The sequence below is a fragment of the Oryctolagus cuniculus genome, chromosome 19 (genome assembly GCF_964237555.1).
Source record: "Oryctolagus cuniculus chromosome 19, mOryCun1.1, whole genome shotgun sequence".
Taxonomy (NCBI): Eukaryota; Metazoa; Chordata; class Mammalia; order Lagomorpha; family Leporidae; genus Oryctolagus; species Oryctolagus cuniculus.
The window spans coordinates 40,044,296-40,060,415 of record NC_091450.1 but is presented as its reverse complement, the minus strand read 5'-3'; the positions used below and the strand labels follow the sequence as shown (position 1 = coordinate 40,060,415).

The following is a 16,120-nucleotide window of genomic DNA, read 5'->3' as shown; positions in this document are numbered from 1 at the left end:
ATTGGACTTCCATCTGGAACTTCCATGTGGTTAGCAGCAGCTTGAGCCATTGCTGGCACCTGAACCCAGCATTCCAGTAGGATGGGGACATCTCAGGCTGCATATTAACCACTGCACCTCGTGCCAACCCTCAGTTTTGAGATTTTTTTTTTTTCTTTGAAAGAGTAACAGGGCTTCCATCATTGGCTCACCCCCCAAGTGGATAAAACAGCTGGGGTTGGACCAGCCTAAAGACAGGAGCCTAGAACTCCATCTGGGTCTCACACATGGGTGGCAGGAGCACAAGCACTTGGACCATTACCTGCTGCTTCCTAGGCACATTAGCAGGGAGCTGGATTGGAAGTGGAGAGAGTAGCTTAGCGGGTAAAGCTTTTGCCTGCAGTGCTGGCATCCCACATGGGCACTGGTTTGAGACCTGGCTGCTCCACTTCTAATCCAGCTCTGCTATGGCCTGGGAGAGCAGTAGACGATGGATGGCTCAAGTGCTTGGGCCCCTGCACCTGCATGGGAGACCTGGAAGAAGCTCCTGGCTTCTGACTGGCCCAGCTGTAGCTGTTGCAGCCAATTGGGGAGTGAACCATGAGATGGAAGACCTCTCTGTGCGCCTGTGCCTGTTTGTAACTCTGCCTTTCAAATAAATAAATAAATCTTTAAAAAGAGAAAAAAAGGAAGTGGAGCAGCTGGGATTTGAACCAGTGTCATAAGTGCCAGATTAATCACAATGCCATTACCACACTGGCCCCCACTCACACCCCCTCAACACCTGCCCTGCGTTTTAAACTTTTTTTTTTTTTAAGATTTATTTTATTTATTTGAAAGGCAGAGTTGCAGAGAGAGGGAGGGAGAGAGACAGATCTCTTCCATCCCCTGGTTCACTCCCCGAACGGCCACAACAGCTAGGGCTGGGCCAGACTGAAGCCAGGAGCTTTCTCTGGGTCTTCCACATGGGTGCAGGGGCCCAAGCACTTGGGCCATCTTCCACTTTCCCAGGTCCATTAGCACGGGGCTGGATTGGAAGTGGAGCAGCTGGGACTCAAACCGGTGCCCACATGGGATGCTGGCACCACAGGTGGCGGCTCTACCCATTACTCCTGGCTTCAGATTGGTGCAGCTCTGGCGTTGCAGCCATCTGGGGAGTGAACCAGTGGATGGAGACCTCTCTCTCTGTCTCTGTGTGTCTCTCTCTCTGCCTTTACCTTTCAAATAAATAAATAAATCTTTACCAAAAAAAAAAAAAAAAAGATTTTACAGTGATTTTGAAACATACTGCCAATACACCTAGCAGGGTGTGGCTGTACTCCTCTGAGAAAGGCGCCACGCTGCTGTGAGTCAGGACACAGGTAGGGCGAGGCCTTGTCCTCGCAGTCGCCCGTGGTAAGGCAGAGGTGACTTGGCGGGAGTCCCACTGCGTGTGCAGACGCGGCAGTGTGCGAGGCCTGCGGTCACAGAGGAGGTGTCCATTTGGGGCTATTCTTTAAACTTTGGACGCTCCCTGGTCAACACTCCCTGTAGGGACAGAGACGTGCTTCTTGCCCTCCTGGAACTCAGACGAGTCCCGTAGGCAGCTGCGTGGGGTAACCTGGCTCACTGGCAGAGCCACGCCTGCTCGGGCTCCCTTGGAGACAAGGAACTATCTCGGCAACTGAGGGACAGGCCCAGTGCTGACACTCTGGCGCCTGCGGGGTCTCCTTCCTGGAGCCTCCATGGCTGCGCACACTCACTCCACGGGGCCAGCGAGAAGTGGGCTTCTTTCTTTTTTTTTTTTTTTTTTTTTTCCATACAGCATTTTTTTTTAAAAAAAAAAGGTTGATTTATTTTAAAGAGTTACAGGGAAGGAGAGGCAGAGAGATCTTGTATCTGCTGGTTCACTTCCCAAATGGCTGAAGTGGTCAGAGCTGGGCTGATCCGAAGCCAGGAGCTGCTTCTGGGTCTCCCACGTGGGTGCAGGGGCCCAAGCACTTGGGCCATCTTGCCCTGCTTCCCAGGCCATTAGCCCATGTGCATATGGGATTCCAGCCCCACCGGTGGTAGCTTTACCAGATTCGGCATGGCGCCGGCCCCTGCTGTTTTTTTGTTTTAAGACTTTTTTTTTTAATCTATTTGAAGCCTGAGTCAGAGAATCTTCTATCTGTGGGTTCACTCCCCAAATGGCCACAATGGGCAGAGCTGGGCCAGGCCAAAGCCAGGAGCTTCTTTGAGGTCTCCCATGTGGATCCAGAGGCCCAATTACTTGGACCGTCTTCCACTGCTTTCCCAGGCCGTTAGCAGGGAGCTGGATTGCAAGTGGAGCAGCTGGGACTCAAACCCATATGTGATGCCGGTGCTGCAGGCAGAGGCTTAACCCACTGTGCCACAGCGCTGGCCCTAGCACTATTTCTGTGTTAAATTATATTTAAAAAGAGACAGGGACAGCCAGGCAAGGAGGGGACAGCACTGGGAGGCAGGATGGTGGCAGCGGTACCTGTCTCAGCCACAGCCCAGTGTCCAGGGCTCATGCCCCGTTTTCTGTCCTCTGTGCTGGAGATCTGCGTCCCCTCCTCAGCTCCTGCTCCCCCAGCACCGCCCCGCCCTGTCCCGTCTGCCTTCCTCCTCCTCCTCCTCCTCCTCCTCCTCCTCCTCAGCTCCTGCTCCCCCAGCACCGCCCCGCCCTGTCCCGCCTGCCTTCCTCCTCCTCCTCCTCCTCCTCCTCAGCTCCTGCTCCCCCAGCACCGCCCCGCCCTGTCCCACCTGCCTTCCTCCTCCTCCTCCTCAGCTCCTGCTCCCCCAGCACCGCCCCGCCCTGTCCCGCCTGCCTTCCTCCTCCTCCTCCTCCTCCTCAGCTCCTGCTCCCCCAGCACCGTCCCGCCCTGTCCCACCTGCCTTCCTCCCCCTCCTCCTCCTTCGCCTCCTCCTCCTCCCCCCCCTCCTCAGCTCCTGCTCCCCCAGCACCGCCCCGCCCTGTCCCACCTGCCTTCCTCCTCCTCCTCCTCAGCTCCTGCTCCCCCAGCACCGCCCCGCCCTGTCCCGCCTGCCTTCCTCCTCCTCCTCCTCCTCCTCAGCTCCTGCTCCCCCAGCACCGTCCCGCCCTGTCCCACCTGCCTTCCTCCCCCTCCTCCTCCTTCGCCTCCTCCTCCTCCCCCCCCTCCTCAGCTCCTGCTCCCCCAGCACCGCCCCGCCCTGTCCCACCTGCCTTCCTTCCTCCTCCTCCTCCTCCTCAGCTCCTGCTCCCCCAGCACCGCCCCGCCCTGTCCCACCTGCCTTCCTTCCTTCCTCCCCCTCCTCCTCCTCAGCTCCTGCTCCCCCAGCACCGCCCCGCCCTGTCCCACCTGCCTTCCTTCCTTCCTCCCCCTCCTCCTCCTCAGCTCCTGCTCCCCCAGCACCGCCCCGCCCTGTCCCACCTGCCTTCCTTCCTCCTCCTCCTCCTCCTCCTCCAGCTCCTTGGCACCTCACTCACTGCCACCTCCACGCCCAGAGGCCCCGGATGGAGGTAGGCAGTGGCTTTAGGCTGGGGTCCCTCGAGGCCCAGAGGCATGGGTCAGAGCAGCGGTCCCTTGGCTTGGGCTTGCCGCCCCGGGAAGGGCACTGCTGACTGGAAGGTTTCTTACCTTGGGCCTCCTGGAAGGAGGTGTGACATTCCCATGGCCGTTGAATCCCAGCGTCCATCGCTGGGTGCTGCTGATGGCTGAGTAGATCTGTGTGAAGCCTGAGTTTCCATTGGCTGTCCGAAAGGCTGCACAGTGGCCATCGTTTTCAGGTGGAACTCCCCTTCACGCTTTTCTCACCGTTGGTGGAGAATTCTCTGAGTGTCCTGTCAGTCCTGTGCCCAGGCTCAGGGTGAAGGCATGGCCAGTGTCTCGCCTTCCTGTGCGAGTGGGAACACGAGTGACATGCTGGTGTCACAGCGAGCCCCCCAGCAGTGCAGCCGTCTGCTGAGGTGGTGGGCCCGCACGCCTGTGCGTTGTGCCAGCGTTGTGTCTGCTGTGTGTGTTCTGACGTTCGCTCTGCAACATTGGGCAGTGTGGTTCCTCAGAAGGCCCGCCCTCCTCATTAGGGCGACCTGATAAACGTGTCCATGTCCAGGCTGGCGCAGCACAGCGGGTTGGGCTGCTCCGTGTGCTGCCAGTATCCCATCAGTCCAAGTCCGTTCCCCATCTGGCCTCCAACTCTACCTCTGAAATAAATGAATCTAACCAGAGTTAGAGAAGGCAAGTCAGAGAGGTCTTCCATCTATTGATTCCCTCCCCCAAATGTCTGCAACAGCCAGAGCTGGGCCAGTCTGAAGCCAGGAGCTTCTTCCCACATGGGTACAGGGGCCCAAGGACTGGGGCCATCTGATTTCTCAGGCCATCGCAGAGAGCTGGATCGGAAGTGGGGCAGCCGGGACTCGAACCAGCGTCCATATGGGATTCCAGTGCCACAGGCAGAGGCTTAGCCTACTGTACCACAGCACCAGCCCCTCCCATCTGGCTTTCTGCTGATGTGCTTGGGAAGGCGGCAGAGGATGGCCCACATCCTTGGGCCCTCGCCACCCCTTCAGGAAACTCGGATGGGGATTCTGGCTTCTGGCTTCGGCCTGGCCCAGCCCTGGCTGTTGCAGCCATTTCAAGAGTAAACTAGCAGATGGAAGATATCGCTGTCTCTCTCTCTCTCTCTCTGTGTGTCTCTGTCTCTCTCTCAGCCTTTCAAATAAATCAGTCTTGGTTTTCTTTTTTTTAAAGTGTCAGTGTCCTCCAGCACAGGTCACTAGGAACACACTTTGAGTTAAAATTGGGTTTGTTCCCCTTCGCTGCAGATGACACACACAGCTTCAGGCTGATGTTGATTTGGGAGTGAGGTCTCAGAGAGGCAGGGTCGATTCGTTTCTAGAAGCAGAGAGAAATTTCCTGTCCACTGGTTGATGCCCCAGATGCCCACAACATTACGGCCTGGCCTGGCCAAAGCTGGGGGCTGGGAGCTCCAGGTCTCCCCCATGGTGGCAGGGAACCAACCAGTTGAGACATCACCCACTGCCTCCCAGGGTGTGCATTAGCAGGAAGCTGGAGTTGGGAGCAGAGCGGGGACTGAGAGATGCAGGTGTCACAGGTGGCGTCTGAAGCGCCAGGCCAGTGCCCGCCCAGAAGCAGTGCTTTGTTCTCGACTGGACGCTGCAGGGAGGCAGGGTACTGTGACGGGTCCAGCAGCCCACGTAGCAGCGGGGCGGAGGCCCCGAGGCTGGCACTGGGACTGCCGGGCAGTCGGTCATCGTGGCAGGTGTGGGTGTGTGGTGATGGTGTAGACAGCGTGCTGACCTTGGGTCTGTCTGCATTTAGACAGGATCGTGACATGTTTGTGTTTAATGCAGGAAACGTGCTGTTTTTTGTTTTAAGAAAACAGTTGTGGGGATAGAGTGCATGAGCTCCCTATCCACTGGTTCATTCCTCAAAATCCCTGCAGGAACCCGCATGGAGACCTGGAAGAAGCTCCTGGCTCTGACTCCAGCCCATGCCTGGCTCTTGGGCACCTGGAGAGCGATCCACAAATAGATCTCTCCCTCTGTCTCTCCCGCTTCCTCTAACTGTGACTTGCAAATACAGCATTTTCCAAATGCCTGCAGCAGCCGGGGCTGGGTTAGGTGGAGAACCACGTGGGTGCCAGTGACCCAGCCACTGGAGCCGGCACCTGCTGCTCCTGGGTGCGCGGGTGCAGGTGCTCTGGTCTTGTTGGTGTGTTGTGTCCTGGCCTCATTTCTGCTTCATCGGACTCGAGCATGCCACGTGCCTGCTTTACTCCGCGGGCGCCGCTGTGGCTGTGGCTGTGGGTGCGGGCCGGTTCTGGCCGCCAGGGCTGCATCTTGTGGCTGAGCTCCACGCTGATGCATGCCCAGCCTCCTTGGGTTCTGCCTTTGCTCTCTCTATAAAACTAGCCCTTTCCCCAGTGCCTGCAGCCCCTGTAATTTAAAAGAAAGAAATCCAAGCCTAACAGTGAGAGGCAGGCAGGCGGCATGTGGAAGAAGATCCATGAAAGAGAAAGTGAGGGTGCTGTGGGGGTGAGCCCGGCTGTCGGGACGCGTGGCGAGCGTGCCGCTGGGTTCCTGGGTGGTGACGGGGACACAGGAGTCGGGACGTCAGCAGAGCTGCCACGTCCCTGAAAGGCGCAGCGGGCGGCAAAGCAGAAAGTGGCGTGGTCAGGGAGGGTGGGCCTGTGGCTGTGCGTGACCCGCGGTGCTGAGTGAGGACAGGGAAGGCAGAGGCTCTCGGCCAGGGTCAGCCAGCCCACCTCCCCGTCCCGAGGCGGCAGGACCGCAGAGGTCGGCAAGAGCTGACGCCAGAGGCTGGGTCTTGGGGCACGGACGCTGTGTTCGGGTGGGGGAAGGAGGACAGACAGCAGCAGGCAGGTGGCACGAGGAGCCGCCCGGCTTCTGGTGTGCGTGTGTCTTCAGAGTCGAGTGTGACCGAGGATTCTCACTTGGATTTTTTTGAAAGGCGAAGAGACCGAGATCAGCCACCTGCTGCACTCTGCGCCGCCCTGGCTGGGGGGGTGTAGGAGCCGTGCGTGACTGATCACTAACAAGCCTGCGTCAGCTAAGATTTGGCACCAGAACAAGAGTGGTCACAGGTTAAACCTGAGGAATTACAGAAACTAACATGCTTGTCAAATTATAAATCAGAGAAACGTGAGATGAATTTCAAATAACAAATCCCCGTTTTCTTAAAAGGATTCCAGGGCGCTGTGTTGGAAGAGCAAGGCTGTTCATATGTATTGAAACTAAAAATGAGTTGACAGTGTGGTCAGTCCTGGCAGTGTTGTCACTCTCCGAGGGACAGCCCCGTGCAGATCTGCCACGAGGCGGGGGGGAGGGGTCTTAGCGTCCCCAGATGCAAACCGCACCCCCAAGGCTGGAAGTGGACAGGAGCCAAGTGTGCACAAGGACCTCATGGTGACGTGGCACTGAGATGTCCGCTCAGCCGGGCTGTGTTCTGGGAGAGCCTTTGCTGGTGGGCGGCCGCACAGCCAGGCCTCTCTGCTGTGCCCCCCACGGGGCTGTGTCTGCACCTGGGAGCGCTCTGGCTCGGTGGCGTGGTTACATCCTGCAGTGTGCCGCCCACAGCTCCAAGGAGCGCCAGTGTCTGCCAGCGTCAGCCTTCGCCATTCTCGGGGTGTCATGGCGTGATTGGTAGCATTTGGCATCAGAGGTGTTACATTATGGTACATTTGGGATCCTTCAGGTGGGTAGAGACAAAACTCTGATAAAGGGTAAATAACAGGTTCTGTTAATTTTTATTTTCCCCAGTTTGTACAAAACTCAAACAAAATTCTCGTGCATTACTAGGTTGGAGAAACGTATGGTAAGGACATTACGTCCAGGGGCAGAGACAAGCCGATTGCCGTATGTAACCCTTTCAGTCGACTTGAGTCTCAGCTTTCCCTGTTCTGTTTCACTCAGTTTCCCTCGGATCTCCTGCCGAGCCTCGCGTTCCTTGCGTGTTTTCTATTCGATTCACTCAAGGTTGGGCTTGTGCTTGACGAATGAGCTCCGTTAGCACGCGCTGGCGCCCACCAGTGGGAACCCCAGCAGTTCCCCGGCTGCTCTCTGCCCTCCTCCGAGGCAGGAGGAAGCAGGGTGCGCGTCAGGGCCTCTGTCGGCGCTGGCCTGGAGAAGCCGCCGGCTCACAGGCTGCGCGCTAACCGGAGCAGGACTAACCGCTGCCAGGGCCTCCTCTCTGCACTGTGGTGTCCAGGCGGCTGGGCAGGGCTGCTGAGCTAACCCAACCGTGCTTGCCGTGGGTGCCGGGTGCTGTGGTGACTGCTGGACGAGCTTGTGCATGCGCCGGCGTTCAGAACGCCCTGTATCAGAGGCTGCTGTGTGGGATGTGTTTGTTCCCGTGCAGGCACGAGCGCGCCCCTGGGGAATTTCAGGTGCTAGCCTGGGACTTGTGTCCACTTCACAGAGCAGCAGAGTTGCCTTTTCCAGGAAGATGCTTTCTTACACCTGGCAGTGTAGGAACTCTGCATTTTTTAGACAGGCACAAACTTGAGCTTGCACACAGTGCAGGCTGGGAGGGAGAGCGGCACTTAGCATCTAGTCAGGCGCTGTCTGCAAGCCTGGGTCCCGCCCCTGTCCTGGGAGCCCTGCCTTTGCTGCAGCTGCCTGGTTGCAGCCCGGGGCCCACTGGGCCTGTGCGAGTGGCCTTACCCGCCACATCCCCAGGGCCCCAGCCTCCTGGACAGGGCTCGGGTGGCAAGCACCGAGCCGCCACTTAGTGCCAGGGAGTGAGGGACAAGAGGTCCCTGAGCAGGAGCTCAGCTGGAGCCCAGTGAGCATCTGAAGTGACTGGATCTAGCATGCAAATGGGGAGCTAACTGGAAGCTATACTGTGTTCAGATACTTCTATTGAGAAAAATTTCTAAATTGTGTCTTTGTGAAATTGAAAGGCTGCTTGGTATGGGGGCACAGACATCTCCCCTCTGCTGGGTCACTTCCCCAAATGCCCACAGTGGCTGGCGGAGCCAGGAACCCAAGCACTTGGGCTGTTGTCATTCGCTGCCGCCCGGGTGTGAGTTAGCAGGAAGCGGCACACACAGGAGCGGAGCCCGGCTGGATGAGGCACCTGCTCTGGGTGTGGGCAGCCCAGCCAGCAGCGCAGCCCCTGGGCTCCGTGCCCAGCCCAGGCAGCCGCGCTTCACGGGCGCGCGGGTAGTTCCAGCATGTTGATTTTTGCTGTTTCTGACAGATACCGTCAAAGGGGTTCCCTTGGCCTCAGGTGCTCCCTGTGCGCCCCTCCTCACAGTACTGGCTCTGGTCTGGAAGCCGCCTGCCAGCTGCAGGGCCGCGGCAGGGCGAGCTCCCGACATGGGTGCTGGTCCCAGACGCGCGCCCGTGTCTGAGGCTCGATCCCACAAAGCGCGTTCAGCACTTTCAGACCTGGTTTCTGAATGTCTGTTTCCTTTTACATAGGACGTCTTCTTGATTTGCTTTTCCCTTGTGAGTCCTGCGTCGTTTGAAAATGTCCGAGCGAAGGTACGTGGGGGCTTTGCCGTTCACCGAGGGCAGCAGAGCCGAGGCTCGGTGTGGGCCGCTCGGCCCCGAGCAGGAGGTGGGTTTCTGGGATGACCCTGGAACTTAGTCTGCTCGACCAGAAACGACCGTTCCTTGAGCCGGGGGCCTTTCTGTGGGGTCAATTCGCTGGGGTGGGGGCTGTCATTGCTTGCTAATCTGACACCTGTGGGTGTCCCTTGTGGTTCTTGAAGGCCTACGTGAAGACTGGGGCAGGGCGCCTCAGGTGGGGGCTGGGCAGTGACCCCTGTTGGGTGTAACCTGTGTGTCCTTTCTTCCGGTCTAGTGGTACCCTGAAGTGCGACACCATTGTCCCAACACGCCCATCATCCTCGTGGGAACGAAACTGGATCTTCGGGATGATAAAGACACGATTGAGAAACTGAAGGAGAAGAAGCTGACACCCATCACCTACCCGCAGGGCTTGGCCATGGCCAAGGAGATCGGTAGGAAATCGTCTTGGCCGTCTGCCCCGCAGCGATTCTGAGGAGTCCGCTCCGGGAACGCAGAGGGCGCTGGTCCTCTCGGGGTGCGGCGCACTCGGCGGGAAGCCGCGTCAGGCCGTGCCAGGCCGTGCCGGCTGTGCCTCCGCCAGTGTTGCCATGTGGCTGTCTCTCCCGCAGGTGCTGTGAAATACCTGGAGTGCTCGGCCCTCACGCAGCGAGGCCTCAAGACAGTGTTCGACGAGGCGATCCGAGCGGTCCTCTGCCCGCCCCCCGTCAAGAAGAGGAAGAGGAAGTGCCTGCTGCTGTGAGCGCCGCGCCCCCCGGCCCTGGCCCTCGACCTTTGTACGCTTTGCTCGGAAACGGTGGAGCCTTCGCACTCAATGCCAAGTTTTTGTTACAGATTAATTTTTCCATAAAACCGTTTTGAACCAATCAGTAATTTTAAGGTTTTTGTTTTAAATGTTAAGAGTTCAGACTCACCTTCTATTAAAATTTAGCCCTAAAATGACAAGCCTTCTTAAAGCCTTATTTTTCAAAAGCCCCTGTTCTTGCTCAGAGTAAGAGTTGCCAAAATACCTTCTCACACTAAGTTGCATTGTTGTGCTGAGAACACTAAGCACTAAGCGGTTGAAAGACCAGTGTAGCTCCCGGAGTTAGCGGTGCGGCTGCGTGCGCGGCCGTGTTCGGATGACACAAAGCAGGACAGCCCCCCGCTGACAAGTGGCCACTTCCCAGCAGCCGTTTGTCAGCCCGTTCCCTGCCTGACACCGCACCGCACGTCCCAGCTCAACTCCGGAGCGCTTTGATTTCCTAGTGAGTTTTCCGGAAACAGCCGGCCAGCTTCCGCCGAGATGCTGACAGAACTCACGGAGCCTCTGCTTAGTTGTGTGCGCGCTGGGGGGGGGGTGGAGGCAGTGTCACAGGATGCAGACAGGATTTTGACGGGATACGGAGGCGTGCACGGAGTGCCTGAGCTCGGGGTCACAGGCCAGCACGTGAGGGCGAGTCCTGTCCCCAGGAGCTGCGGAAAGAGGTCTGTTATCTGTCCCTCCAGCCTTCCTCCCACACCTGCCATCCTCCCAGGTCGGGCGTCCGTTCATCTCTGAACTGGCCATTCCCGTAGTTGCCGACTTAGGAAGTGCTTTTCTTCTAGAGCCCTACTTCATGAGCAATATGCCTCCTTGTATGATAACGTCTTTCTGATGATGCGCTGGGAGCTTTCTCGTAGATTAGTGCAAGTGCATTCCTGTTTTCACGTTACTTTATCCGAAGCTGAGTCAGCGCTCTTAGTTCTCCAGTTACTAGGTGTAAAGATCATGTGTTGCAGCTTTGCAGTTTTTAAGAGATTTTAGATTCCCGTAAACCACGACCCTTCTAACATCCCCGACACTAACACTGACCCCCACCGCGCCCCCACGGACACGCGCTTCCTGTCGTGGCTTCGCCCTAACAAGGTTCTCTCGGGTCTCTGAGGTTCTGTAAACTGTGCTAGTGCTGACGACGTTCTGTACAGCCTCACTCACTGGCGAGAACACAGTGTTGGAACTTTCAACCACTAGAACAACATTTTCTAAATCGACAGTTGCAGAGTTGTGGAGTGTTTTTACATTGATCTTTTGCTAATGCAATTAGCAGTATGTTTTGCATGTATGAATTAATAAATCCTTGAATCGTACGACTGGTCATACTTGAATTTTTGCGCACTTGCCGGGCAGGTACTCGGGGTGTGTGTAATGTGCTTCGCTCGAAGTGTGGGCTGTGCGAGACACTCACTTCACACAGCAACAGGGAGTGCTGCCCGGGGCGGGAGGTGCAGGTCTGGACCTGCTCCGTGTCTGCAGGACGCTCCCAGGAGGGCCCGTGTGGGGCGTGCTCACGGGCACACGCGGCCGCCTCGAGTCCAGCGCTCAGCAGACGGTGCCCATGCCCGGAGCCTCGGCTGTGCCCAGGAACCTGTTCTCTGTGAAGACTGCAGAGACATCATTAGACGAGGAAGTCTCAGGTCTGCTGGGCCCCTCTCGGGGCAGTGCCGCGAGTTCAAGGAGCTCAGTGTGGACACGGCTCCACAGCTGTTACAGCCCTCTCCCGCGTGCCGAGGTGACGGCTTCGGTGGCTCAGCCGTCAGTGTCCTCACTTCTCAGCCCAGCTTCTGGCCCCGCCGTAAGCAGTGCTTTAGTTGCTTATTCCACCAAGTCATTTTTTTTAAAAAGGTGATTTACATGAGTCAGAGAGGAAGAGACAGATCTTCCCTTGTCTGTTTCCCAAGTAGACACAATGGCCGGAGCCGGGAGCTCCTCCAGCTCTCCCACACGGGTGCAGGGGTGCAGGGGCCCAGGTGCTCGAGCCATCTGCTGCTGCTTCCCCAGGTGCATTAGCAGGGCCCACATGGGGTGCTGGCGTGCCAGGTGGCAGCTTTACCCGCTACGCCACAGTGCCGGCCCCTGTGTTCTGGGCAACTTGGACTCCTCAGGTCACGGGGCCTTCACTCCGCGCTCATCTCATTTCCTGCTGCTTGTCCTGATGAGTGGCACCAAGAGCTCCCTGGGAAGGCCACTTGGGAAGGCTGCTGCTTGAGATTCACCTGAAAGGCAGTTTGAGGAAGAGACAGATCTGCCATCTGCTGCTTCGCTTCCCAAGTGTCAGCTACAGCCAGGGCGGGGCCAGGCCAAAGCCAGGAGCTGCCTCTGGGTCTCCCACGCGGTGCAGGGGCCGAGCACTTGGGCCCTCTGCTGCTGCTTTCCTGGGACTGGAAGTGGAGCAGCTGGCTGCCCACATGGATGTGTGTGCTGCAGGCACTGGTTTAACCTGCCGCCCCGCGGCACCAGTCCTGGGAGTGTTTTCGAGCCAACGACTTTGGAAATGATCACCTGGGTCTAAAATCCGAGGCTGGCGGTGAGCGCAGGCCCGAGCCTCCGCGTGGGCGCCCTGCAGTGTTCCTCCCTGGGGATGTGGACTGGACCTTCGGGACCGCTCTCCAGGTCCCCGCTCGGGCAGCTTCTTGGCCGCAGCCGGGGCTTGGGTGCTGCTGGCCCCATCACGGTTGTGACTTCAGTCTCGCACTCAAGTGAGCCAGCTGGTGCCGGAGCCCTGTGCTGTCTCCCCTCCCAGGCTGGTGCAGGTGCTGTGTGCGGAGTCCGAGCTCTCCAGAGCTGGGGTGGTGGGGCTGCGGCCCTGTTTCCGTGGAGTTCTTAAGGTTGAGGGGGTCTGTCCTTGGCCCCTGGGAGGGCAGCGGGAGGGCCAGGCCGGTCACCACAGTGCGCAGGACGCTGCCTGTGCCTGTCCCCCATCCTCATGGATTTCCCCTCTTAGGGCAGTCTCTTTACTGCCATTTTCCTGGCCTCTGACGGGGTCTCACGTCCCCTCATTCTGCAGGCAGAACTGCAAGAGAACTTAGGTTTCACTTTCACTTGCAACTACCCGGTACGGCAGGCCTGCCTGGGAACAGCGCGGGAGCACACAAGTACGGACACGAGTGAGGGTGAATGCTTTATTCTCCCCACGCCCTCAGAGCCAGACGAGGGCCAGCGAGCAATGGACAACTCGGCGGCCTCAGGAGGCCAGGTGCGTGGCTGCTCGCCTGCCTCAAACACCTGTCTCCAGTCCCAAGCTTGGTGCCACTTGGGGGAAACCCAGGCGGGGGCGGGGTAGCCAGGAAAGCTCAGGGCGCACGCGCGAGCTCAGACTCATCTGTGGAGTGACAGGGAGGACGGCTGCCCACGTCCGCCGCGGGGCTCACAGGCCCCTCCCCTCCGTGCTCGCCGCTGCCTCCTGACCCCGCCAGTGCCACCGCAAACAGCACCGACGACGTGCCCACGGGCTTTCCGCACGTCGGACCCCGGCTGTTTCCGAACGGTGTGGTCCCCGGTCCCAGCAGCCCCGCTTACACCACGTCCACGTCCGGAAGCCCTTGTGCTGGACACGAGACGCACAGCGCTCTGTCGGCGACCACGCTGTCCAGGGCTCGCATCAGGACGTCGGGCATGTGGTCAGTCAGCATCTTGGGGCCGATGAGAATCCTGCTGAACTCGGCTTCGTGCGCCCACCTCACGCCATACTGGGTGGCGGAGCAGCAGCCAAACCTGAAACGGAACGGGCGGTGAGCACCACGGCCTCGGTGGTCACCTCCCGCGTGCCGTCAGCTGGCGGTGAGGGCGCACTCACCTCCCCGCACTGCCCTCCTCCTCCAGGTGGATGATCCTGCCGGGGGGGTACAGAGGCGGGTACTTGGGGGAGGAGTCCAGCGGGGAGTCGCTGGAGCAGCTGTAGGCCGGGGACCAGTGCGTCAGCAGGCTCTGCTCCCCGAGGAGGGGCTGCGTCAGGCGCCCCTGGTCGCCCCCGTCCAGCTCCGCTGGCAGGTTCTCAGGGCTCCCTCCGAAGAGCTCGTACCAGCACCCGTGCAGCAGGATCTTGTACTGAGGGCGACAGGCGGGGGCAGCGCGTTGGCCTGCGCCACCCGGAGAGCACCGCGGACGGGGGGGGGGGGGGCCGCAGCGCTGGGCTCAGAGCAGCCTCGGCAGTGACCCCTCACACTGGCAGCCGCGTGTGGACTCCGAGAGGACATCACCCCAATTCTCTGCAGGAAATCCTGCCAAGGACGTGCCCTCCTGAGCGCTCACTGCTACAGGACTGGGCTGGGTGTGGGGGGCTGATAAGGAGAAAATCTGACTAGCCAAAAATGAGCCAAGAACCACAGTGGTTACAGCAGGAACTCTGGGATCCCAGGCTCCAGACGCTAGCACCTTGGGCATGCATTTCCCCACCCGACGCGCGTGTGGCCCGGCTGTGCCCTGTGCCCACGGCATCCCTCCTTAAACGTTCCCATACATCCTGGGGTCTCCACTGGTCAAGACACGTCCATCGCCGTTGGCGACAGGTGCTGCCAGGATCTGCACTGGCGGCCTTCCTGTCTAAGCTTTGGGACGACACAAGCACCATCAGACACAGACGGACAGCGCCGGCAGAGCACGTGGGGCCGGTCCCTACCAAGGTGTCTAACGGGCACTTCGCGTCTGCCTCTCAGGCGGTCCGGAGAACCCCAGACACAAGCCGGCCAGACGGTGGGAGGGGGCGACATGCGCCCTGCCAGGACCTCCCCGAGCACCCCCACCCGCCAGGCCCAGGTCCCCCAGAGCCGTGCCAGGGCGGCCCCGTTACCTTGGGCTGACTGCAGTGAGCGATCACCCGCAGGATCCTCCTCTTCAAGTCCTCCAGGTTGGTGACACTTAACCTGCGTGGCAGAGGCCACCCGGAGGTCAGTGCCGGGCAGCCGCAGCGGCCTCAGGCACAAGCCAAGCCCCGCGCCTACCTGGGGATCACGTCCTTCCCAAGGACAAGCGACACGGTGAAGCTCTTCGAGTACTCACACAGGGATTTGCTGCAACGTCCAAAACCAACAAGAGTCAGCTGAGTGCCCACGGGGGCTTCGAGAGACCAGCGCCACCGCCAGGGCAGCGAGACGGCTCTCCTGGAGCCCAGCTCTGCCCTCTGCCCTCCGCCCTCCGCAGGGAGGAGAGCAGCTCGCTGGCCCAAGGCCGTGAAGGCCACAAGATCCACGGACACGCTCCACAGCTCAGGTTCACATGGGCCAGGGCAGTCCAGGCAGGCGACCCAGCAGCCGCCCGTGGGAGAACCCACGCAACAGCATGGGAGAGCGCGCAGGGCACAGGTAGAAGCCACTCGCTGGGGCTTTGTCCGTCACACCCCGACACCCGCCCAGAGAGCCCAGAGCTACGGCCCCTCACAGCCCCAGATGGACAAGGTGCCTGTGCTGTCAGACGTTGCTTTGTACCCACAGGACAGGGCACCACAGGCGTGTCTGCTTAGGTGTGAAAGCAGTGATGGGCCGGCGCTGTGGCATAGCAGCTTGAAGCCCTGGCCTGCAGTCTGCATCCCATAAGGGCGCCGGCTTGAGAGCCGGCTGCTCCACTTCCGGTCCAGCTCTCTGCTGTGGCCTGGGAAAGCAGTGGAAGATGGCCCACGTGCTTGGGCTCCTGCACCCACATGGGAGACTCAGAAGCAGCTCCTGGCTTCAGACTGGCCCAGCTCTGGCCATTGAAGCCTTTGGGGGAATGAACCAGCAGATGGAAGATCTCTCTGACTCTTCCTCCCTCTGTCTATAACTGCTGTCTCTCAAGTAAATAAATCTTTAAAAAAAAAGTTTACTTATTGATTTGAAAGTCAAAGTGACAGAGAAAGAAAGGGAGACATAGAGAGATCTTCCATCTGTGGTTCACTCTCCAAATGGCTGCAACGGCCAGGGCCGGGCCAGGCTGAAGCCAGGGGCCTGGAACTCCATGCGGGTCCCACATGGGTGCAGGGACCCAGGTGCTTGGGCCATCTTCCGCTGTCTTCTCGAGAGCATTGGCAGGGAGCTGGGGAGGAAGCAGAGCAGCACTCCGAAATGGGACGCTCACCTCCCGAGTGGGGCTTAACCCACCCAGTCCCCGCTGCTAACTTTAAGCCTCCCAGATACACTGTTATGTACAGAAGAAATGACACCTCCTATCTTCCTCTAATAATCCCGCTGTGGGAATACCCTGGTACTCGAGCAGGATACGTGAGCTGACATTAATCGTGTATTACTGCACTATTGAACCGATAAACAAGAGTCCTCTAGACGATCTTTTTTGTGTGCCTGTTTTGGAAAAAAGATTTATTTATT

The 16,120-nt window shown here is 59.0% G+C and overlaps 2 protein-coding genes across 9 annotated transcripts in view; one reads left to right on the top strand and one right to left on the bottom strand.

Annotated features, from left to right (window-relative positions):
* Positions 1 to 11,131, top strand: part of RAC1 (Rac family small GTPase 1) — a 29,614-nt gene extending 18,483 nt beyond the window's left edge. Inside the window, exons 4-7 of one of the 2 annotated variants that reach the window (XM_051839075.2) lie at positions 7,289 to 7,345; positions 8,915 to 8,977; positions 9,300 to 9,459; positions 9,637 to 11,131. In XM_051839075.2, the coding sequence (XP_051695035.1) occupies positions 7,289 to 7,345; positions 8,915 to 8,977; positions 9,300 to 9,459; positions 9,637 to 9,767 (411 nt within the window). In that variant the 3' untranslated portion in view covers positions 9,768 to 11,131. The remainder of the gene's footprint in view (positions 1 to 7,288; positions 7,346 to 8,914; positions 8,978 to 9,299; positions 9,460 to 9,636) is intronic. The other variant, XM_051839076.2, reaches the window with a different exon arrangement.
* A 1,801-nt stretch (positions 11,132 to 12,932) lies between these two features.
* The window catches only part of DAGLB (diacylglycerol lipase beta), a 33,642-nt gene continuing 30,454 nt past the window's right edge, over positions 12,933 to 16,120 (bottom strand). For all 7 annotated transcript variants that reach the window (XM_051839071.2, XM_051839066.2, XM_051839074.2 and 4 more), the window contains 4 exons: positions 14,765 to 14,833; positions 14,614 to 14,686; positions 13,621 to 13,871; positions 12,933 to 13,538 (listed from right to left, as the gene is read on the bottom strand). In XM_051839071.2, the coding sequence (XP_051695031.2) occupies positions 13,340 to 13,538; positions 13,621 to 13,871; positions 14,614 to 14,686; positions 14,765 to 14,833 (592 nt within the window). In that variant the 3' untranslated portion in view covers positions 12,933 to 13,339. The remainder of the gene's footprint in view (positions 13,539 to 13,620; positions 13,872 to 14,613; positions 14,687 to 14,764; positions 14,834 to 16,120) is intronic.